Source organism: Rhodnius prolixus, unplaced genomic scaffold (assembly GCF_049639745.1).
Source record: "Rhodnius prolixus isolate KJV_2025 unplaced genomic scaffold, Rpr scaffold_6, whole genome shotgun sequence".
NCBI lineage: Eukaryota > Metazoa > Arthropoda > Insecta > Hemiptera > Reduviidae > Rhodnius > Rhodnius prolixus.
In genome coordinates, this window is record NW_027411634.1 from 18,034,795 (window position 1) to 18,060,738 (window position 25,944).

Below are 25,944 nucleotides of genomic sequence, written 5' to 3' on the forward strand. Positions count from 1 at the left end.
GGCGAGACCTGCAAAGCTAATTTGCATTGTGGTACTGGGTTCGATTCCCGGTCTTGGCCTTGGATTTTATTTAATGGTTAAATGAGAAATAGTGAAGTACGTTTGCTAGTCGCCTCCGTCCACGACACCTAGTAAATGGTAGTTGGACGTTAAGCCCCGCCTGAAAAAATAGGCGATTACTTTACTTTACTTAGTCCTTCAAGAGGCTCTCATGAAATAATAAATCATTTATTAATCGATTCAAACTTTTCACCAACAAAATGATACTTTAAAAGGTATTTAGGAAAGATTAGATAGATAACAACAAAAAAATCATTGGGAGGAAAGATAATAGATTACCATTTTCATTTGATGACATTATATATTCTACTGACCATACTGGATTAAACAATTATTTCTTTCGAAGGAGAGCCAGCAAACTGAAATTCTTAAAGTTAGATAATTTCCATAGAATACAATCTCTACCCGCATTTGTAGGTTGATGAGCTGTCACAAGCCAAAGATAGCCAGGCTCTGCTAGTATATTTTTCTTAAATTTCTTTAAAACTTAATTATGATTGAACGTTGATTAACTTTTTTTTAGTTAAATTCTCGGTTTTTTTTTTTTGTTTTATAAAAACCAGGAATTAGAGAAGATTTAATAAACTCTAATTTAATGTCATTTTTAAATCTGCTGCCCTAGGGAAAGTAATTAAGGTGCTATTAATGTTAAAAATTTATCTCTCCCTTCAGAAATTATTAAAGAAATCTAAGTTAACTCCAATTTTTTTTTTCTCTCTGTTTCTTCTTAAGAAAGTAAGGATTTAAAAATACTTTTAAAACACCTAATTAAAAATGTTTTTTTCTAAAGTAAAAGATAAATTTTGTTTCATCAAAACATCTTAGTGAATGATTTTATTATTTTTATTATGAATCATTTTTTAAAGTTCATGTTGTCGACTGCTGTAGTCTTTTAACATAATCAATAAAGTTAATTTAATGATTTATTTTTATTTTGGTCAATTAAGTCAATTAGTTAATTAAGTTACTAGGTCAATTAGGTCAACAACTTAGTAATTACTGCCTATTATTATTATTATTTTAATATTTATCCCAAATTTTTTCAACAGTAACAGCAGTAATTATTATTATTATTAGCACTAATTCGTTATTTAAGTTGTTTACTAATGTCATCGAGCTAAATTTTCAAAATTGAACTTTCGTAATTTATACTCGTAAGTACATTTTAAAAGAAGATTATTAGCTCAAATATGGTTGGCTAGGAAAAATTTAAAAGAACTACACTAAACCATAAATATTATACAACTAAATAAAATGAAAAGTTCAACAGTTGTCACTGTGATAAACCTGATGAGAATTTTATTTCGTTTGATTGCCAAAAGTTCAGCTCGTATAGCTACATATCAATTAAAAATGCTTTACTGGTTAAATTTATACTTAGCCCTGATACTGAATGGCTTTTAAATTACTTGTATCTGTATTTTGTTGAATATTTAAATCAGTAAAACTTTTTCTTTCATTTTTTTTTTGCATCAACTTCTCTTATTTAAATATTTAATTACTTCTATTTTAACACCTTTCTCTTTGATTAATTCTATTACTGTATATTCTATCTTGTTCTAGCTCTCAGTATTCATCATTATGTTAATGCTATTCTGCTCCAGACCTTATTTTTATTAAGAATCAACATCAATTGTTCTTAATTTCGAATTTACCATGAGCTACAACTACTTTTGAATTTTACCTTATATTATCACTCCACACCCTGCTTTTTCTTTTTAATTATTTAAGACATCTGAGGTCACTGGCTCTTGGAATCGTTTTCAGTGCACATCCGGCCCCGAACAGTGTTCTCTCGTTACAGACTGCACCATCTATCGTCGAACAGTGTGTTGTAAGAAACTCGTAGAAAGAGAAAATGTAAGGGCTGTCAGAGCAGAATTCGAACTCAGGATCTTCGTTTTTAGAATCCACTGCGCTTACCCTTCCTAATACTTCTAAACTATCTTTTTTAATACCTATATATTCCAATCTATCGTCCAGTTCTATAATACTTTAATTTTAGGGGTTTAAAAAGTTTATTTATCAGTGACTTAAGTTTATTTTACTTTACCAGATTATATCGTACTCATTTCTGGGCAAATATTTGAACATGTAGGGCAGGTTAAGTTTTCCTAAATTTTATAATTTGTGCTTAGAGGTTCTGTTTCTTTATCGATTCAGAAATAAGCTTTTGTAAGATATCAACCCTTCTAAATTTCACATTATATAATAACATAACAAGAATAAGGCAGTAAGTAGTCTTATGGAACAATTCGATAGACGACCTCCACTTTCAAGACCACTGCACTACCTCTGATGAAATCCCTTCCTTTAATAATGTTAATTCTTCCTTTCAAAAAGTAAAGTAACTCTAAAAATAAACCTGGATGGCTTTAAAAGAAAATCAAATTACTTGGGTAAAATATAACAGATTACCAATTTAATTTGATGAGAATACACTTCTTGCCTGGAGATAACATCACAGATCTTTAGCCTGGGAGAAAACATGACAGATTTTGCACTTTAGTGAATAATAATAGCTTATTGCTAATAATAAACTAAAACTTTAGAGAGAGATGCAAATTGTGCCCTGCCAAAAAAAAAAAATACAGGCACATTTTTCTGCCAGAAACTTGATTTAAAAAATTATAAAGAATATTATTTTGTCTGAAATAATGTGATTAGTGCTTCATTAATTGATTGATTGTTTTCTGCTATTACTGAAATTTCAGAAACTGTATTTCAGAAAATTTTTAATGCTGAACATTTATTGCCTTCAAGAATGCGAACGCGCTGAACATAAAATAGCATATGAAAACCTCGAAATAATGCAAATGTTGGTTTGAAAAAGTGCCAATGACCAATTTCTCAAACATTTTCATTTGACTACTTAGCACAGTAACTGCTTATTGATAATTACTTAAAATCTATTACACTGTACTGAAAATAATTACGATTTGATTTTTAATTTCTTTCTTTATTTGTAATCAATTAAAATATTTACTTCTATGTAATCAATAGATGGATAGATTTACATCAGTAAAAATAACTTAATTACTGCACTATCAAAGCATATGAACAAGCCTAATGGTTTGAAATTGTTCAGCACTAACTTTATCATTCCCAAAGGTAACATCTTGTCCTAAGAGAGAATAATGCAGTCGGCCTTGGAAGTAAGTAGAGCCATCTTTTCACTCAACTTATGCAGTTATTCTCTAACAATAGATACAACTTTTTAAATCGAACTTTTTCTATTCTCCTGTTATAAACTTTTAAATATAAAATTTTATATTTATTTTGTACATAAATCTTTGCTTCAACGGATTAGACAATGTTAGCTATCTAAAAGTTTAGTTATTTGAGTAAATTTTGAAAGTTTTCATATCAAAACTCACAGCAAATTACCTGAAGGGAAGAAATTTTTAGACGCTCTGTACCCTTAATTAATTTCACGTATTTTATAACTAAATGTGAAAGTTTAAATGAACTTGTTTTTAGCAAATGTTTTGTGGCAAAACATCCCAAAACTTTAACCAAAGAAATCTTAACATGAAATTCACGGTAACTCACGTTAAGGTAGGCCAAGATTAGAATAATTTGGTTTTAGCAGGGGGGAGGAGAAACCACAGAAACCATGCAGAAAATCTGATGGGTATTTTTTGACAATATCTTTGAAATTCAAATTTATACTGCAATTAAATTGGGCCACCGTTGGAAAGCATGGAATTTGATGAACTTTTCAAGTAAAAAAGTAAAGTAAAATAATGCCTATTTTTTTCAGGCAGGCTTTACGTCCAATTACCAATTAAGTGTCGTGGACGGAACTTTTCAAGTATTTGAAAAAGAACTTTTAAAATTAATTAATTATGACATTAATCAATAGATTTCCAATGCGTTCAAAATAGTCAAACAGTCTAAAATTAAATTAAAATTAATGATATTGCAATTGATTAGTGAACTAAATTTCAAATTTATCGTTAATCAAAGTAAATCGAACTAAAAAAAAATTATGATTAAATCTCTGAGAATTTAATTGAACTTTAATTTTAACCTAACCTAACTTAATCACCGAATTAATTTAATCTCAATCGATAATCAAATTGATTTTATCCCTCACTATAAGACTTCTCAACTAATGGTTCGGATCACGTTTTGGGTTTTACCTTTCTGAGTATCTCCAACTAAAACGTTGCGATTAATTTCTTCAGACTTTGACTTCACAAGCATACATTTCACTGAACCACTCCACCCTTACACTGCACATTTAACCCCGTATTGGTGGTTTATCAAACCTATATAGGAGTCCTATGATAGGGCTATCTTATACTCTCATTTTATGAGGGGTTAAATTAGGTTTTCTAAACTTCCTTTTAGATCTTTTAAGGTTTTATTACCTCTAAGTATTTAATTATTAAATTTCTTCGATTAATAATTTTGTTCAGTGGGAATGTGTCGCATCCTTTTAATATTATTATTAAAATTTATCTTTTCTTTCTTTTTATTATGCAATTCTAAGTTGAAAATCCAATTATATTTGTAAATTAAGGTAAGAAAAAATCATGTTGGTGTTCATACGAGATTCTTTGAATGAGAAAGTTAAGTGCAACTGACGAATATTAGCGAAAACTATTCGAAAAAGATGAGAATGATATTTTTTCCGAATAATTTGTTAGCATTTTTTTTTTTTTTAAATATTTACGTAAGATTAATATTATTTCTAAAATAATAAAAAACGTTATTAAATTATGAGAAAATGATTAAACAATTAGAAAGATAAGAGAAAGGTATTGAAGCACCATTGTTACTACGCTTTGGCCAGCCCATAACGGGTTTTCATTGGAAGAGGCGTGATTACACTAGAGGTGGGCATGACCCGCCCACAATCTGCAACCGTACTGCATTTTGATTGGCCAATATTTTAAACTTAATAATTTGAATGAAATAATTCATTTAAAAAAAATTTCCAACATTTCTCCCATAGGTATTTGATAAACTTTCTATTTAAGCCAGAAAAACTATTTCCCTTTAAAAAATACCATAAATATTTCTTTTGGAATAATACTTCATGTTTTACACAATTACGTTAACAGAAACAAAAAACTTCAGAATTTTATCGAGAAATAGATAAAAGAGGAATAGGCATATTATAGACTTGTAAGCCGCCATTACATAGGCTGTAAGCTTACTTTATACTCCATCAGGTGGAGAACTCTAGTGTCAATTTTTGTAAACATTAATGCAGTTTTTACGTCCACATTTATCCACGTTGGCGTCTCAGTAGACTTGTATAAGACTATCTTACACTCATATTTAACCATGTTGACGACTCACTAGACTTATATAGGACCATCCTACACTCACATTTAACTATGTTGGTGACTCACTAGGTGATTGCTCTTACATGAATTCCATGTGAACGTAACCAGTAGGAAAATAAGTCCAATAAAGTGAAAAAAAATCTTAATTTTTTAATTATTATAAATTTTAATTATATAAATTCTAATTAAATTAAAAATGAATCATGATTAAAATTAAATTTTGTTTTAATCCAATTTAAATTCAATTGATTAAATTTTTGCCCATCTCTGCCTGTAAGCTTGGTAATAAGCATTTTAACATTACTTTCAGAATATTTAATTTTTTTAAGCTTGTTTTTCCAAGCGCATTGATTATTTCCTGACTGAGTTCGCAAGCGTATGATCCACGTAAACCATTTTCTTCATGTCGAAAAGCTGACAACAAATATTAAACATTGAAACTTTAATATTGAGTGTAATCTTAGAATGTAGCTTGAGTGTAGTGACTGTAGCGCGTAGTAGTTGTTCAGCAAGAACAAGAAGTGAAGAGTGTTCTCATTGTATCAGCAGCGTAGGGAAGGATTGTGCTAGAAAGAAAATTAAGGACTTTATTACCACGAGGTATGGAATCAGAAGATCCACGTGTTGTGGTGAAACATAGAAAAAGAATTGAGAGTACATTTTATTCAAGTGTAAGATTAGATGCTACTAAATTTCATAAAAACACTTTTGACTAAATCAAGTTTTATACTTTAATTTATTTATTTATTTATTTATTTATTGTATTTGTGGTCTTGTTTGCACATTAACCAATTACTTTATATGAGGGCTGGAAAAAACCAACATATTGGTATGAACAATTACAGTTGGCTCCCAGCGCCTCAATTTACCAATATGTTGGTGGAAAAAAACCAGCCCTATCTTTTCCAATATTCAATTTGAGGAATAGCGCAGCCTCTTTCCCTTCTTTCTTCGTCATGCCAGCCACTCTTCTACTACATTCTGCGTCGTGGCTTCCATGAGATAAGGATATCTTGAGCGCTGCGTACTGACATTCCTTCCTAGAACAACACAATGGTCTCTGAATGTGACTTCGTTATTTGATGTGAGCTTAGAGTGGTGTAATTAGTAGTGTAGTTATGATAGTACTTGTGTGAGTAATTAAGAACTAAAATCGCAACTATGGAGTTTAGCTGCATCCTATATTTTTATTTTATTCTCTCTAATGAATTTGTAAATAATTCGTAGCGCATCAGGATTCATTATAGCTAAAACACTTTTAGCGCTACAGGGAAATCGTACATGTGTTGCCAATTCATTTAGGAACTTGTCTCTATTTCTATTATATCTACTGCATCTGAAGAGGAGGTGATCGATGTCCCCATCCTCCCCGCTATTGCAATCACATTTGGGACTATCTAATAACTTAATTTTATGCAGATGAGGATTTGTGAGATTATGGTTGAACCTCAGTCGCATTATTGTTGTGTAAAATTGCCTTCCCCCCTCCAGTACTTCTACAAACCATGGCTTGTTGGGAATCCTAGGCTGTAAATCAGCGTAATATTTACCCTTAATTTCTTTTTCCAGATCGTAGAGCTTTTGCCATGCGTCATAACAACGCTTTCTTAAAGCACCTTCGAAATCCGCTAAATTGAGCACTGGAGTGTGTTCCCCTAACAAGATCGCTCTTTTTGCTAGCACGTCGACTTTCTCGTTATCAACTATCCCAGCATGCCCTTTCAGCCAAACCAGATGCAACCTACCCATTGCATTAATCAAATGACTTATAATTTCTATAATTATGGGATCAAAAACATCGCCCGGACGTTTTATTTTTTGGAGTGCACTTTTAGAATCACTAAGAATGACTATTATGTCATTACTTTGTATTTGTTCCGCCAGGATTACCGCATTCCAAATCGCTACGATTTCTGCGGTAAATATTGAGGCATTATTAGGGAGCTTGTATAGGCGAAAACTTCCCGTTTGCGGGTCAAGTACAGCACAACCTACTCCCTGCTCCGATTTTGATCCGTCCGTAAATAGTAAATAAGGGTTGATTATGATTTCCCTCATGCGCGCTATAAAAGCTAGGTATGTTAAATCCCCCCATTCTTCTTTCACCTTATCATATAAATCTAAATGGACGTACGGAGATTCTTTACAAGATACTTCATAGTGAAGAGATCTTCGAGGAGACGCGTGCAACACCTCTAGGCCAGAGTACAATTTCTCCGTTACTCTAAACATTTCACACATTAATGGCGTTTTCTTTTTTAACCAAAACCTGTGTGAGCGAACCACTTCTGAGAGCTCTGAGACTCTCATCAAGGAAACTTCCTTAAACTTAATTAGCCTTTTGCTTAAGAACTTTCCCAACAATAATTCTCGACGTATGTGTAGAGGCATAATTTTAGCCTCCACAAGGAGAACATTTGTGGGAGTTGATCTCATAGCTCCCAGACAAATGCGTATTGCTTTGTACTGGACCTTGTCCAACCCAGATAGTGAAGTTTGGCAGGCATCTCCGTAAATACCGCAACCATAATCTATTTTAGATAAAATTAAATTTCGGTAAAGCAGAAGGGCTATTTTTGGGTCGGTACCATATGTGACATGTGCAACATATCTAAGCACATTCAATGCTTTTTCACAACTTTGGATTATTCTCTTAATGTGAGGTCTCCAAGTTAATTTGTGGTCTACATAAAGTCCTAAGACCTTAACTATTGGCGATTGCGAAACTTTAAACGGCCCTAGCTGTATAGTGCCAGCAAGAATGTTCTGACGCTTTCTACTAAACATGGTGACTGAGCTCTTATTTTCAGAAATGCGAAAACCCAAGTGGTTGCACCATGCATTGAGATCATGCAAGGCCTGTCCCATTATTTCTACCAAATTTTCTTCGGATTTTCCTCCAGTGTATACAGTGAAATCATCAGCAAACTGGACTATCCTGATTTCCGGAACGAGCCAGTCTCTCAAATCAGATGTATATATATTAAATAGCAAAGGGCTAAGCACGGCACCTTGGGGGAGACCAATGCCTGTTGTTCTGGGACCCGTTACCAAAACTCCCCTTCTAATAATTAACTGTCTTTGTTGTAACATATTAATTATATTTACTATTACCCTACCAGGTACTTGCATTACCAACATTTTATCCTTTAGTATTGCGATATTTACGTTATCATATGCTTTATGAATATCTACGAAAGCCGCTAATAAGGGTTTGTTTTCCGTTCTATTTAAGTGCACTTCATTAACCATATACTTTAATTGATCCTCATTTTTGTGCAGTAGATAGTGAGAATGATAAATTTCAGATCTGGTCTGATCTTCTGAAATTATTTCTTTAAAAGATATGATAATACAATCTGAACACTGTAAATAAATAAACAATGCATATAATTCATGCGCTCAAAGCCTACGCTGCCCGTTCTGGTCCATACTCTTGTTCCCACATATAACAGAAAAGGTTAGTTCCGCAGGATAAACAACCTGCTCTGCTAAACGTCAAGCTATTCTCAGGTTACATCTTAAATATGAAAAACCAGCTCAATTTGCATTTCCAAACTTATTATACATAATTTACATTGCAAAGAGGAAGAGGTTATTAACTAAGTTATACTAAACTACTGTGTAAACTTCAACAACTCTTTACATTAAAGTAAAAACAACAAACTTTAAAAAGCCGGTCTCACTTAACTACTTTATCTTTAGTTTTATGGTTTTGTTTTGGAACTTGAATATAAGCTTAATTTGAAGTTGAGTAAGTTTATAACAAATAAGTAAAGTCAGCAAGATCTTAAATGACTTCCTTTTTCCAACTAAATCTTTTTTATCAAGGTTTCATTTTAAAAGAAGATATACATTATTAAAAATTCAAATTTTAGTGTTTTTCTTTTTATACTTTAGCAGGGACAAAAAAGGTTTATAAGTACGTATATTACGACAAGTATATTTCTTTGTGAAGAATGTCTTTTTCCTTTTATTTAAGTGTTATAAAAGAAAGGCACAAGGTCAGTGGGAAAGTAAATTAGGGGAACCAATCTTTATTTGTATAAAAGGTTAGAATGTAGCTGGAAAACAAGTTCGAACTAGTGTGGGTGTCTAATTTGTGCTGTGACACCACTACATAAACTACAGAACTAGAGCTAGAGAGTGGAGAATTGGAACCAAGCTCTCTATTCTGACACATTGAAGTTAATTGGGGAATGACATGTAACGAACTGTTTGTCACAATTTACTTCAATATAAAAGTTCAAACCCGCTTAAAGTTGTTAGTTTTTAAACTTGATTTTAGTTAAATAAATTGTGACTGTACTTTATATTCTTGTAACGCGTAAATTAGTGCTAATTACTTATTTCTAAATGCCTTTATCTTCAAGGTTACCCTTGGAGATAACCTCCCAATTTTTTGAATTTTGTGTTACAATATACAAAAATAACACTCAATTTTGCTGGTAAATAGTACCTATGGAAAAAAAGAAGCAAGAAACGTTCCTCTTTTTGCGTGAGAGGTATCTGAACCATTACTAAACATCACAAAAGACACTCAGAAGAAGTAGAGAAGAGACTTTCTTTATCATCGATAACCTGATTGCTACAGCTAGCAATATGTAAAGAAGTTGATACTGTTGGTAAGCTGACACGAACTATGGCTGCTAGTGAGTGGTAGCTGCAAGAAGGACTAGGAGATCCATCTACTGCAGGAGTCCCATTTCCTCAGTTAGAGCAAATTAATTGGATCGCAAATAAAAGGGATCAGAAAGTCAGTGTGGATTTGACGCGATGTACAGTGCTTTATGGATTTTTCGTAAGATTTTAGGATTGTAGTGTTGGTATCGGTTTGCAATCTGAATATTTGATTCAGCTTCACATTGTAGGGTTGTTTATAAATGGACATGTTATGTACAGATCGATCTTTACAGAATCTTGAAGATTTATTTTCGATTCAAGAATTACGACCGCTCTGTTATTCGGTATTTTTTAATTTGGATTTGTTTTTCATTTTGTTAATGAAACATTTTTCAATCCAATAATCTTTGAAAAACTTTTACTTGGGTTTAAAGATAATATCTTCCTACAGAATAAACATAAGGTTTCATTATAAACCATCTATTTGATTGAAATAGTTTTTAAATTATGAAAAGCTGTCAGAGAACTCCGCCTTGCTTCAGATTAATTTTAATCTCCGAGGAATTTGCTAAGAGACCCTTCAAAAAAATACTTCATCTTTAAAAAATTGAAATTTTTAAAAAATCTTATTTTATTAACTTGTGAAAACAGATATTGAATATTTGAACAAATATAATACTCAAAGTATACTCAAAAGCATACTGAAAGTATAAGGTATGCCCGTCCAGGACACCTAATTGGTAGTGATAGGCGATTACTTTACAATACGGAATGCTCGCCTCACTGTTTAGCCATGCCAATATTTTATAAATTAACTTTTAAACAAATATTTATCCCTCATAAACTTTTACATACACATCAATAGAAAACGAGAAATGGAATATTACGAAATTGTAGAGAATATACACCGTCACTGTCTCTATGGCAACATGACAGCCACCTAACTAGAATTAACACGTCACAACATACCCATTTCTCCGGGTATATCTCTTTCCTATAACGAAGTTTATGTGAATAGCAATTTTACCGATATTGATAACTTCATAAATAAATAATTTGTTCAAAATTTAATTAAACCTTATTTACTTATTTTTCATTTGTTTATTAATTTGTACAACATATTTCCAAAAAACTTCGAATTTAATTCAATTATTATGTAACCTTTTAACTGCTCTCTTACAGAATCCCACTAGCTACACTCGAGTGGGCAACTCGTCGTAAAAAATAAACATCTTTCATTCGTACATTAATAAAATCTTTATTTCATACTTTTCAGTGGTGAAGATGTATGACGTTTATAATAATATTATTTATTAAAGCCTGGTGATGGGAGACAATATTTAAATGTTAGGAGAATTGATAACTTGAGTATAATTTTGAACAACTAACGGACTCAGCATAATAATAATCATTAATAATAGATAATATAAATGATAATAATAGAAATCACAGAAAATAGTCTAATTTATCTTACGCTGCCCAATATCCACGTCTAACCACTTTTTATGATACCATAAAAGTTTTGATCCTTTCAAAACTGAGAGCTGTACGTCTTTCCAAATCTCTCAGGCATGTTATACTCAGCGTGCTATTGTTTTATAATTTATCTCTTTGTAGATATGAATAAATGTTTAAAAATACTTCAATGAAAACATCATTTAGCAAGAGGGTTTCTACGCTTCAGTCATACGTTCAGTAATTACCTGCAAACCTGCATTCACGAAAAATTAGATTTGTAACGTTAACAAAAAACAAAACCTTTGTCATCCATTTTTTTTAACAAACCGCCCACCGTCAGACTTAGAATTTTTTTACCCAGCATATCATCTGTAAAAATTCACTTTTTTTTCTCTGTTATTTTTAGGAATGGTGGCCTCAGCTGTATTGGGTGCTGCCACAGGTACGGGCCTAGCGTTGCTGGTAGCCATGACGCTTGTACTTTACAGATATTATGCTTCTAGAAGGTGAGCAAATATATATAACCATTGCTATCATAAGCCATTTTATGTCACCTTAAATTATAAAAACTTTCCTTTGTAGAGGACCTTATTGATCCAAATAATATATTTTTCTTGTTTATTATTTTTTAAGCGTGACATATAATTTGGGCAATCTTTTACTCTGTAGTAAGAAACAAAAATTAAAATTAGCCAGATTTTCGATTTTGTGGTATCTCCGTAAATATTCGCTCCTGAGCACGAAAAAGTGGTTTTTACGAATTACTCTATGCGTTCGCATAATCCACCGTAAATCAGCTATTTCCAGTTGAATCTAAAAAACGAAACTCTGCAGAATACAACATATTCTTACTAGAGTTAGAGAAAATAAAAATGTAAAAAAAAAGTCTGTGCAATCGATAGTTTAAGTAAATCGAAACCATTTCCGATTTTCAAGAATATTGCACAAAAAAAAAAAATCAGTACAGATTCAGATCTCTATCGCCGAGTTTCTTTAGAAATAAGTTTAAGTGACGCAATAAAAAAATTTATTCGATGTTATTTTATTCAATTACTTTTTTACTTTTACGCATAATTTTCACTACAAACTTCTTTTACATTCTAGGGAACGTGGAGACTTCTTTTTCTGAAGAACGAACAGTCTTCGAAACTAAGAAACTAGCAATACATATTTCCTCAAAAAGAAAGTGATTAATTCATTTTGTTCTCATTAGTACCGTAATTTCTTTTGACACAGATTTGTGATCAAGGGGAAGGTTAACAGCTGTCTTACTTTTTCGTGCAAAAGTTGTTAACGATCTCACAAAGTTAGCACAAAGTAATTTTAATTAACGTAAGTTTATATAAAGTGTGACGCTTAAAAGCCTTTCAATTAAGATCAATAAAGTGAAAATAACTTGAATAAGAAAGTTATTCAACTCGTTATCACAAGTTTAGAAAATCTTTTCTAGTTTTAGTTAATACTAGTTTATTTAATTTTCTCTTAAATCAGTTCTAAAGTAAGTATTATAGATTATGAATTTAAAATTTTCTTTGAAAATTCGTTTTGAGAAACTCTCAGTTCGAGAAGGGTGCGTTTGCAAGTCTGTGTTCTATATGCGTGAATCTGCCAACCATAAATGAAGAACTTCAAATCGTAAAAGGCGTAAAAAACATTTTTAGTAATTGGGACCCGGAGCCTCCGTTTGGTTTGCTGCAGGCAACCCTCTGGTAATATATCGTAGAAAAAGAAAAATCTAAGGGAAACGCTCCCGGTGGATACCCTTTTTTAGAAGGTAAAGAAGCAAATAAATACAAAAACAGTATCACAAACGGTATTTCATAAATTGGTTGAACAATACGAGTATGTAAAGATAATAAAAGGTTTGAGCAACAGTTCGCTGTGATAATAATTTTGATAGAACGGGTATTATTATTTAAACCAGAGGAATATTGTTTTTTTCCCAGATTATATATCACATTTAGTAAAAAAGTCTTTGCCAAAATATGAATAAACTTAAGACTGCACAAAACTGAAACGTGAATATCTAGGTTTCGTGAACGTAAATTATTAAACTAAGGATTCATGATTGGCGAGGAATCGGTCAAATAAAAACAACCCGTCTTTTTGCTAACGTTTCGTCAAATATATTGTCTTCATCAGGGCCTAGATATTACAAATACAAAAATACAAACAATTTAGAGAATCAGTAACACAGAAAATCAGTAAAAATACAGTAATATATCAATAAAAAATTAAAAAAAGTAAAATGCAATAAATTCTTTATAATTATTGAAAACTTACGTGGCTATGCAGGTTGGTTGAGTTACAGAAACTAAGAGCCAGAACTGAAGAACAGGTAAATATATACAGATATAGCGGGAGTTACACGGGAATTTTGGTAATAACAATAAAGAGATGGGACAGATACAATAGACTAATTACAATGTTCATTTTGACAAAAGAGTACATAAAATAGATATTGGGAAATTTATTTTAATACAAAAACGTTAAAGACAAACGTAGGAAAACCAAAAAACCCCTTATGAACTAAATACCATATGAACCAAATGATTAGAAGTAAATTTAAAAAACACAGCAATAATTATGTACAGAAGTTAGATATCTTTTTTATTTTTTAATGATTAAATTGTAGCAATTGGCTAAATTCGACGTGTCTGTTCTAAAGTTTACTGTGTTGTTTTGTTTCACTATGTGGCACATTACTAGAAAATTACATTTGTACTGGTTCTTTTCCCTATCGAGTTACTGTCACATTCTACATTTACCATTATATTAGTTATATTGGTTTGATTCCTAAACCAAGAGACGTGTGCAAAAAAAACAAAGAAAAGTTTGCTTCTTATGGTACGATTTTTTGAAGTACTGAAAATAAATTTAGCTAAATGGTTTGAGAATTGGACGGCCAAAATGTTGGCACTGCTGTCTGCCTGGTCAAAGCTAACTATTTTGCTTTGCAAATAGTTTGCTACATCCTCCTAAAACAAAAACAAAAATATGGTCAAATTATCGATTGTCAATTGTTTTCTGTGAATAAATACCATCGATGGTCAAATTATCGATTGTCAATTGTTTTCTGTGAATAAATACCATCGATCTTGCAACGGATTACTTAATGTTTTTCTTGTACACATTTTCTATCTCTATTGAATGATATTCTGTTTTACAATAACGTCATCTATATAGTTTAGACTATAACTATAATAGTTTAGATCAAATCCTTTGTAATTCACTTTTACTTTATTAAGTGTTTAAATTTGTTGAGGTCCTAAGTTAATAATTTGCCTTATGAAACTCAAATTCTAGAAGTTCTAAACTATTAACTTATATTAGTTCAGCCCTAAGTTCCCACCAGCTTGTTATGATTACAATGAACTTTAAGTGAGTTAAAGTTAAACAAGAAATAACTTTGGAAATTCCCCATTATTAAGCTACTAATTTTAGTCTTGTAGACTTGTGGGATTCATGAATCGAGTAAATTTTTTCTAATTATAGAAATAATTTCAATCATAGGTAATTTATAACAGTACTGAATGAGGTTATAAAATATTACAAAACCTCAGCCTGTATATTAACGTTTTTTTTTTCTTCTCAGATGCTTGATGTCCAGACAGTCTCACGCAGCACAATTTAGAATCCCTAATCGTTAGCTTTACTGAACTAATTTTTTTTTTAGAATTCCATAATTGTGCTAAACCATTTTCAACACAGAATGTTTCTCAACACATTTCATTTACAAATGGAAGTAATTCAATTTACAATATTTTTATGCAATAAATTGGTAATCACGAGACTTGGGGGGGGGCCACTCATGTGATTGAGATTAAATTGCAGCTTCAAAAACAAAAAATATGGAAAAGAAAATAAATTAAAAAATATAAACGCTCAATTTTAGTTTCAATAAAATTTTAAATTAAAATTATAAAGATAAAGTTTTTTGTTTTTTACACTATTAATTCTTCAAAATAAGTTATTCTAATGTAACCTCTCTTTTTATGATTGGCCTGGAATTGTACTTGTCAATTGTTTTCTCTTGAAAATAAGAATAATTAAAAAAAAATAAAGAATATCTAAAATTTTAATTTTACACCAGGAAAAAATTTAGTGGGTCAAGGAAATAGAATTATTTTAACCCAGTTTTATTTTTTAAAATTTTAATAGCTGTTTAAAGAGAACAATTTGCTCACTAAAAGATTAGTGTATCTTCTGTTTTTTCCCCCTTCTTGTCTCTTTTTTTTAAGAAGACCCCTCTCGACATCTTAGTTTTATTCAGGAAGAGCTGTTTGGCAGGGTAGGGACTACAGTCTTACTGGCTCCGACCTATTTCATTTTCTTTTTGTACTCGTTTTTATTTCTTCTGGTAAATCTTTCTCCTTTAGAAGAAGTTATCCTTTATTTTACTGCCCTGGTTGGCAACTTGACCATCCTCTTCTGTAAAATAATCAAAGAAAAAGGAATTAACGTTTCTTATACAGGATTAAGGAGAAAAGAAATCCATCGTATTACTTTCTTCTCACTATTTAAAAGAGAAATATCTATTTAAAATTCTCTTTTCTCAAAGAATTAAATTTCTAAATATAAAAGAAAACATAAAAGTCGTCCAACAAATGTGCCACTACATAAGTTGTTATACGTTTTACGCTATTTTCTCAGTTGAAAGTAGTTCCCCTAAATCAAAACTTTAAAACTCAAGATTTGGAAAACTCAGTAAAAGGATTATTTCTAAAATTATTTCTACCTTATGAACTCATTTAAGATCTTAAGGAGGATTTATGGTCCAGTTTTCGACACGACTTCTCGCACATAGAGACCCAGAAAGAACTTTATGCTCTATATGGGGCTGAGAATAGTGGTCGCTTCATCAAGGCAAAGACGATTGGAATGGGTAGGCCACATTGCAAGAATGCCGAGCAGACTGCTGCGTGGTATCGTCATAGGCATGAAGAAGAGAGTTGGCCGACCGCGAAGACGTTGGCTTGATGATGTTGAGGAGGACTTGAGAGTCCTTGGAGTGTCAGGACGGAGGACAAAAACAGCCAATAGAGATGTCTGGAGTTGCATTATTAAGGAAGCCAAGGCCCACCCCGGGCTGTAGAGCTACGTAGTAGTATGAACTCAAATGTTTTGTTTTTATTTTAAATTTAAGACTGCGCTAAAGGATGTACAAACCTATCTACTACTTTTAACTTAACAATACAAATGGATCTTCATCTCTCCATGAAGCCTGAGCGACGACTCCTATGGTTCATATCTTTGCAACATCATTTTTCACACACATTTCTTTTGCTGTCCGTCAGTTATCTAATGCCTTCCCATATATCTGTCAACCCTTGCCATATTTCCGTCTTCTCACATTCTTTTCCCTAGTTTTCCAATACGGCCTTAATTGAAAGTATAATTCTTGAACCATTATTAAGATGACAAGGATGACGTGTTCTTTTAGAACGAATCTTTCTCCACTTAAGCTGAGTATTCAATACAATGGCAATTTCAGGAGATTATCGTATTTTCTTTTCACTAACGACGATAAAGTCTTAAAGGCTGGAAGCTTCAATCAAACCCTGGAACTCCGCAAGGAAAATCATAAACCACTGAGCTAATCCCTTCCTTAAGTAATATATTGTAAATAATAATGTTTGTATTGATCGTAGTCTGCCCTGAAATAATACGCATAATTTTTTTTATTTGTTTTAATTCTCATCAGACCTCAAAAATGTGACCATTTTGTAAAAAATAAGAAAATTTGGCTTAAAAATTAAGAAATAATGCAAAAACTGAATGAACTTTCACGGGAATTTCGTTTAGTTCAATTCTCACAGTTCTTGACAAATTTTAAATTGAAATTGTTATTAGATACTGATTTAGCCTTGAGATAGCGTACATATATTGACAACTGCAGTTGTACAGGCACAGTCCGAATGAATCTACATAGCGAGCCACCAGAATATGCAGATATCAATCTCAACAATCGATCTTTATTTATTTATACTCTTTCTTCATACTATGTTTACTATTCTAACCTATTTCAAATTTCTCACTGCTAAAGCGTTTTGGATGGTTACATATGTATACAATTAGTTTATTAAAGGTGACCACTTTGCTAACTTGACAATATTAAAGAAATTTTTAAAAAAACTAAACAAATAACTAACACTAAATTAATTTCAGATACGGTAAAGATTGGGGAGATGTTGAGAGATTTGGTGTACCTCAGGGATGGAATGTAAATCGTGGAGTTGGTCGCAGAAGGGCCGCAGCCAACAATGGTCAGCAGCAGGGTTTAGCAGTTACTACTCAAAAGGTAAAATAGTAAATTTAATGGCAGTAATGAAGCCGCCTTTTTTAGTCATTAACAATACCTCAACGTAATACTTTCACTGGATTTAGGTTGATATTTTTTTATATTTTTACCTACATCTAATCAGGGGAAGTGCCAAGACTTATTTTTTATAAAATTTTGGTTTGAAAATTAAAAGTAAATCTATCAATGTTTTAATGAGATTGTTTCTGAGTATATGCTTATAATTTTGGCATCATATGATTTCTTTAATAACTACAATCATTAACAATTACTTAGCCATTAATATAATTACTTTGTTATGATGACTCAGAGCTAAAATCTCGTAAAACCTTGGAAAACTGGCTTTTCAATCAGAGATAGTTGCAATATATTTGTGCTGATGAGTTTATAAAAGAAGTACGAGTATAATCAATTTTAGAATCGAAATTATCTCAGTCCTCTGCTCGTTTGTGGCTATTTGACTGTGAAGTCGTGCGAAGTTAATTCAAGGAATGGGAGACTGCCTGGATGAATATTTTCTTAAGTATTGGTGATATTGATTCTCATTACGCTTTTGTTCTGAATACGTAGATTAATATTAGTGTGCGTAGTCAGTGAACTCTCAAACGACCTGTGCCTTACGGAAAAAGTAAATATCTGAAGTAGTGCAGCCAGCAATGCGTTGGAATTAAGCAAATAGTGTAGCAATTAGTGAAAACATGTGGCCAGAAGCGAAGTTCAACTAGATCAGGAGGCTAATCGTAAGATCGTAGGCCTGCTGAAGGACCATAGTAGGTAGGTATTGCATGGCCCAGTCAATGGATAGCCTTCTTAGATTTGACAGAAAGTTGAAACGGCTCTACACGTATTGTGTATTTCCTATAGTTAGAAAGACTAAAAATCCGAACCTTCAAGCTTTGCCCGAGAGTAGTACTCCATTTTGAAGGTGTTACAAGAAATACCTAAGTTGCGATGGAATGGACTACCTTGCTAACAACCCCCATGAAAACTACGAGGGTCGTTTGAAAAGTCCGTGCAAAGACAGAGAGATAGCACTACTGGCGCGTATCGAGGTTATGTTTAGTTAGTAGCATCTCTTGGAAGAACACACACCAAGTTTCAGCCAGATCGGTCTATTTCTTTGTGTTTGGCATTCGTTTGAATCGAGGAAATCGAGTGATTTTCAAAAAATGGACGAAAAAGAATTTCGTGTGTTGATTAAACACTACTTTATGAAAGGCAAAACGCCTCAGGAGACTAAAGAGAAGCTTGATAAACATTATGGTGACTCTGCACCTTCGATTAGAACAGTTTATAAGTGGTTTCAAAATTTTCGGAGTGGCCATATGGGCGCAAGTGACGCTGAACATTCTTGACGCCCTGTTGAGGTTACTACTCCAGAAATCATTGATAAAATCCATGATATGGTGATGAATGACAGAAGAGTGAAGGTGCGTGAGATTGCTAGTGCTGTGGGCATCTCGAATGAACGGGTACATAATATTTTGCATCAACATTTGGACATGACAAAGCTATCCGCAAGATGGGTGCCGCGATTGCTCACGCTTGACCAAAAACGAAATCGTGTGAAGTGTTGTAAGGACGGTTTGAAGCTGTTCCAGAAGAATCCGCAGGACTTTAAGCGTCGTTTCGTCACTGTGGATGAAACATGGATACATCACTATACTCCTGAGACCAAAGAACAATCTAAACAATGGGTTACCAAGGGGGAATCTGCGCCAAAAAAGGCGAAGACCGTTCCTTCGGCCGGAAAGATTATGGCGACTGTCTTTTGGGATTCGCAAGGAATAATCCTCATCGACTATCTGGAAAAGGGTAAAACTATTACAGGTGCATATTATTCATCGTTATTGGACCGTTTGAAAACCAAGCTGTAAGAAAAACGCCCACGATTGGCCCACAAAAAAGTCCTTTTCCATCACGACAACGCACCAGCTCACACCTCAGCAGTTGTGGTCGCAAAATTAATGGAAATAGGGTTCCAACTCGTTTCACATCCTCCCTATTCTCCAGACTTGGCTCCCTCGGACTACTATTTGTTCCCCAATATGAAGAAATGGCTGGCGGGAAAAAGATTTTATTCAAACGAGGAGGTGATTGCAGAAACGAATGGCTATTTTTCAGACTTGGACAAATCCTATTATTCGGAAGGGATCAACAAACTAGAGCAGCGTTGGACGAAGTGTATAAGCCTAAAAGGAGACTATGTTGAAAAATAAAAAAGGTTTACCCCCAAAAATTAAGTAGTTTTTTTTTTTTGCACGGACTTTTCAAACGACCCTCGTAATTAAAAATTACGTCGAATTTTAAAATTAAAGAATTACGTTTAGAATGTGGCATCATTGTGATTCTGTTTTTTTAGAATCTTCTTTAGTTCACATAAGAATAAACATTTTCTTTCTCAGAAACTTTTTTTTTACTCTGGTAAAAACTAAGACAGGTGCATCCTCTAAATGAAAATAAAAATTTTCTTATATTTAAAAAGAAATCCAAAATTAGTCATGTGCTGTGCCTTGCACGAGAAACAGTTAATTTTTCAAGTTGTAGCAGTTCTTTAACCGCTTAAAATGTGCATTCATTTATCATCTTTACTAATAGACAATTTGGTCCGATTGTCAAACAAATGGATGAACCAAACGTTTGTATCATCTATCTTCTACTCATTCACATTTCGGACTAGTGAAAAAGTTAAAAATGCAAATAAAACTTGCCCTTAGAAACAGAAAACTAGTTTATTTTAAATATTCCATGATTTGTGCGGGATATTAAAACTGTCCGGTAGGACAGTTGTATAAGGGTTGATCGTCAAAAACTGCACGAAAAAGCGTAACGTTGAAAAACACCCAACTTTGACAATTTTTTTCTCTTTTTCTATAAAAGATAAAATTCCCAAATTTTCTTTAAAATATAGGGCAAACCCTCCTTTATAACTGTAATTTTTTTGCAACAACCCAAATCTAATTGGTTTCCAGAAAAAAGTTGCCGAAAATGAGCAAAAACGGCTTTTTCAAAAAATGTTCTTGTTCTTGTTCTTGTTACCTTTTTTGTAAACTGCGTAGCGCCTAAACGCGCGAACCGATTTTCATGAATGAGGTGTCATTCGATTCGGAATTTTATGTAGATGTGCCTTTTGGGGGTCTCGACGCTGTACACCGAATGGGAGAGGAGTTAGCCCCCTTTATGTAAGGCCCCCTTCAAAATTATTATTACTAATTACTCTGTAAATCTTAGCCCGATTTTGATAAAATTTGGTAGGATGATGGGGTTAGGGCTCCCCTACGTAACATTAAAGCGACGATCTGCTCTTACACTTGTTAAGGGGAAGTATAGCAATCGTTTCAAATTATCGACAAGTGAACCGATTTTCATGAATGAAGTGTCAATCGAATCGAAATTTTGTACAGATTTGAACTTTAAAAGTCTCGACGCCGTGCCTCATAAGGAGGGGAGTTCACCCCACCCAAATAAGGCCCATTCTAAAACTATTATTACCAATATTTCTATATCGCTTAGTCCGATTTTGATAAAATTTAGCACGAAGAAGTGGTTAAAGCTCCTCTACTTGGCTGTGAAGTGCCATCATGCTCTTACACCTACTAAGAGGAAGTATTGCAATCGATAAAATTATCACTGAGTGAACCGATTTACATCAATGAATTGTCGTTCGATTCAAAATCTTTGCTTCTCAGTCTTTTAGGGAGAAGTACTGTAATCGCAGTTTATTTTTCTTACTCCTCTTAAAAGGAAGTACTTAAATCGCAATTTAATTTTGCTATTTACGTACAAATACCTTCCTATTTTATTCAAAACGCTTTCTCAAAAAAATTGTTATTGAGGATGGTTTGTGGGCCGCAACTATAATCATTCTTTAAAAAGATCTCTCCAGTGGTAGTTACGGTAGTAACTTAACACCTTATCAGGTTATAATGATAGAATTGCTTATTCTAAATTTTAAAAAAATCTGTAAAACAGATATGTAACTTTGCAAAATAGACAAAAAGGAAAATCTATCCAAAAGGTACAAAAATCTCTTTAACAAAAACTTACAGTTTAAAAAGTTAAGTATAAGGGTTGATTAAACGCCAAAAGGTACACAAATCAGCAAGTACCCAACATTTCATTCAAGCTTAGTTGATATTATTTAAGTAATTTTACTGCATTAATTTTCATTAATATTTTTTAGAATTTATTAGATGTCACAGACCCTTATGCTGGCCAGTTCATTCATAATATTTTTTGTTATAATTATGATAAAATGTATATTATAACTTCGTTATTAAATAGGTACTTTATTTTAACTCTATTCCAAATTATTCTTCTGATTTATCTTTAATATGCTTTATTCTGAAGTTGTCACATATATGTACATGCATGTTAAATTAGAAAAAGACAAAGTTAGAGTCGGCTACTGTTTAAATTTGAATCTCGGAGGATTTAAAACAATATTTTAGTATTGAATTCGTCTTACCGAAATATTCGTGAGCACAAATAACACACAGTTAATAACAAGTAGATTGTGCAACAATAATTATTCATTTCTCAATTGTAATTTAATTTAGTCCCCCTAATTTTACTTATAGTAAAATACTGGAATAATTAGCTGTCCTAAAAATATGCATATCTTATTTATTTTATATTACATATATACAACATTGTGGGAAGAATACCTAGATTGAGAATGTAATTGAAGAAAACTATATTATTTGCGGATAAAGCCAGATAATTATTACCTATTATTATAAACGTTTGACTACTACATAAAGTAACAATTACATTAATCGAAGAATGAACTTAAACCGTCGATTTTTGTTTAAAAATAAAAATAAATAAATAAAATCATTGATGTATGTTGGTGTAAGCATTTTTTAAAAACAGTTTTTGAATTTTTAGCCTCATATTTTTTTATTTTTTATAACGTTTTCTTTTTAACCTGCAATTAATAGTTTGATTATTATAGATAAATAGATACTACAATCAATCTACAGTGCTACTTGAACATATATTTTGTAGATGAAAATGGCCAGCATAAGGGTCTGTGACATCTAATAAATTCTAAAAAATATTAATGAAAATTAATGCAGTAAAATTACTTAAATCATATCAATGAAGTATTAATGAAATGTTGGGTACTTGCTGATTTGTGTACCTTTTGGCGTTTAATCAACCCTTATACTTAACTTTTAAAACTGTAAGTTTTTGTTAAAGAGTATCAATAGGGAAGAATTGTATTTGATTTATTAATCCATAAATAAAAGATATTCTAGCACGTCTGCATGATTCGTGAATGGATGTATATCACGTTTATTTGTTCTGCTGCATTCTGAATACACTATCAGAATTCTTCTTACTTCCCACAGCCAAAAATCAATTCAACAGAGAGACATAACAAGGCTTTTTGAAATCGATACTATTCATACCATTTCAATTTTTTCCCTACCAAACGGAAGCGATGATAAATACATGAAAAATATACAATATTCTATCATATAACTTATAATGGATTGAAGGGGCGGCCTCAGATAGAGGGTCACTGTCGCTGCTGAAGCTTGATTTGAAGGGATAATATTGGAAGTAGCATCTCAAGTGCGTCACAAGCCATTAAAGAAGAAAGCACATTCTGGTATTTGAATTTTAAATGAAATCTTTTTTTGTTCATCTTTGTATGTTTAATCCTTTGCTTGTTGACTTTATGTTTATGAATACCAATTTAATCAATAGCATTATCATAAAAAATTCATCCATTTGTTTCAATAAAACATTTTATAATGATAAAAAATGAAAAATTGTATTTTTTTTTTTTTTACAGATTAAAGTAACGAAAAAAATGCATATTCTTCACTTTTCTTATGTATTTATTTAATGGCGAGTAACAGTTGGTTGAGGGAAGGGATTAGCTATGCGGTTAGCATACTGGACTCCCACGCGGAGGTCCCGGGTTCGAATCCAGCTGCTGACCTCTTAGATTTTCTCTTCCTAGGAGCTTCTTACAGCTCACTGTCCGGTGATGGACAGTGTTGTCTGTAACGAGAGAACACTGCCCGGAGGCCGGCAGTGCACTGAAAAAAGCTCCGGGCACCAATAACCTTAGATGTTGAGGCGCCTTAAATCATTAAAAAAATAAAAATAAAATAAAATAATAATAATAATAATCAATTAATAGAAAAGCAACATAGTAGGAGATCAGAAATTTAAATACTTACGAGGGTCGTTTGAAAAGTCCGTGCAAAGTCAGAGAGATAGCACCACCAAGTTTCAGCCAGATCGGTCTATTTCTTTGTGTTTGGCATTCGTTTGAATCGAGGAAGTCGAGTGATTTTCAAAAAATGGACGAAAAAGAATTTCGTGTGTTGATTAAATACTACTTTATGAAAGGCAAAACGCCTCAGAAGACTAAAGAGAAGCTTGATAAACATTATGGTGACTCTGCACCTTCGATTAGAACAGTTTATAAGTGGTTTCAAAATTTTCGGAGTGGCCATATGGGCGCAAGTGACGCTGAACATTCTGGACGCCCTGTTGAGGTTACTACTCCAGAAATCATTGATAAAATACATGATATGGTGATGGATGACAGAAGAATGAAGGTGCGTGAGATTGCTAGTGCTGTGGGCATCTCGAATGAACGGGTACATAATATTTTGCATCAACATTTGGACATGACAAAGCTATCCGCAAGATGGGTGCCGCGATTGCTCACGCTTGACCAAAAACGAAATCGTGTGAAGTGTTGCAAGGACGGTTTGCAGCTGTTCCAGAAGAATCCGCAGGACTTTAAGCGTCGTTTCGTCACTGTGGATGAAACATGGATACATCACTACACTCCTGAGACCAAAGAACAATCTAAACAATGTGTTACCAAGGGGGAATCTGCGCCAAAAAAGGCGAAGACCGTTCCTTCGGCCGGAAAGATTATGGCGACTGTCTTTTGGGATTCGCAAGGAATAATCCTCATCGACTATCTGGAAAAGGGTAAAACTATTACAGATGCATATTATTCATCGTTATTGGACCGTTTGAAAACCGAGCTGCAAGAAAAACGCCCACGATTGGCCCACAAAAAAGTCCTTTTCCATCACAACGCGCCAGCTCACACCTCAGCAGTTGTGGTCACAAAATTAATGGAAATAGGGTTCCAACTCGTTTCACATCCTCCCTATTCTCCAGACTTGGCTCCCTCGGACTACTATTTGTTCCCCAATATGAAGAAATGGCTGGCGGGAAAAAGATTTTATTCAAACGAGGAGGTGATTGCAGAAACGAATGGCTATTTTTCAGACTTGGACAAATCCTATTATTCGGAAGGGATCAACAAACTAGAGCAGCGTTGGACGAAGTGTATAAGCCTAAAAGGAGACTATGTTGAAAAATAAAAAAGCTTTACCCCAAAAAATTAAGTAGTTTTTATTTTTGCACGGACTTTTCAAACGACCCTCGTAGAATGCAGCTAAAGGTTATAGAAATTATTATAGTGGGATAGAAGTAAAAAAATAGATCATTATGGTACTATTTGTGAATGCATAATCGGGAACGTTGTACGAAGAATTTGGATTGTTTGGTTCAGTTTGGAGGTTGGAACGTTTATCAGTACTCCATATTTTAACTCCTAAGACGTTATTGTATACTCAAGTATCTTGGGTATATTCAAAAGTGTAGATCTGACAATTACCTGACCATAACGTTTAAGGCATATGTTTTTTTTGGAGGTAACAATTTATTTTAATTCTTTTTCTTTGATGAAATAACTTAAAAATCAATAAACTTGCTAAGCGCTACCCTACATCAATAATTCTGATTAATTCACTCACTGAAAAATGGTTTCCTTTTAGAAAGATATGGAATCTTAACAATTGTTCATTTTTATTTATTTATGTACAAACAGAATATTATCATTATTTTAAATCGTATTAAATCATCTTTTTTAGAAACTTTTGCTCCATAGATGTGAGCAATGGGAAATAATGAAAATGATTTATACTACCAGTGCTCGTTTTTAAAAAAATTTTTTAGAGAGAGCAGTTTTTGGAACAAAGAGGGTAGCTGACTGCAAGGATTCTATAGAAAATAAATGTTAATTAAAAAAAGAGAAGGTTTTCGGTAAAGGTGTTTGGTAAGTAATATTCCTAATTTAAGTAACAAGTATTCCCATTTAAACTGCTTTCTTTTAAACGAAATTAAAGTCTGGCAAGCCTACTGGCGCAAAAA

At 32.7% G+C, this 25,944-nt stretch overlaps 1 protein-coding gene across 2 annotated transcripts in view; it reads left to right on the forward strand.

Annotated features, from left to right (window-relative positions):
- Sytbeta (Synaptotagmin beta) overlaps window positions 1–25,944 on the forward strand; it is a 69,153-nt gene that overhangs the window by 20,457 nt on the left and 22,752 nt on the right. For both annotated transcript variants that reach the window (XM_074141112.1, XM_074141113.1), the window contains exons 2-3: window positions 11,848–11,947; window positions 17,610–17,742. In XM_074141112.1, coding sequence (XP_073997213.1) covers window positions 11,850–11,947; window positions 17,610–17,742 — 231 coding nt within the window. In that variant the 5' untranslated portion in view covers window positions 11,848–11,849. The remainder of the gene's footprint in view (window positions 1–11,847; window positions 11,948–17,609; window positions 17,743–25,944) is intronic.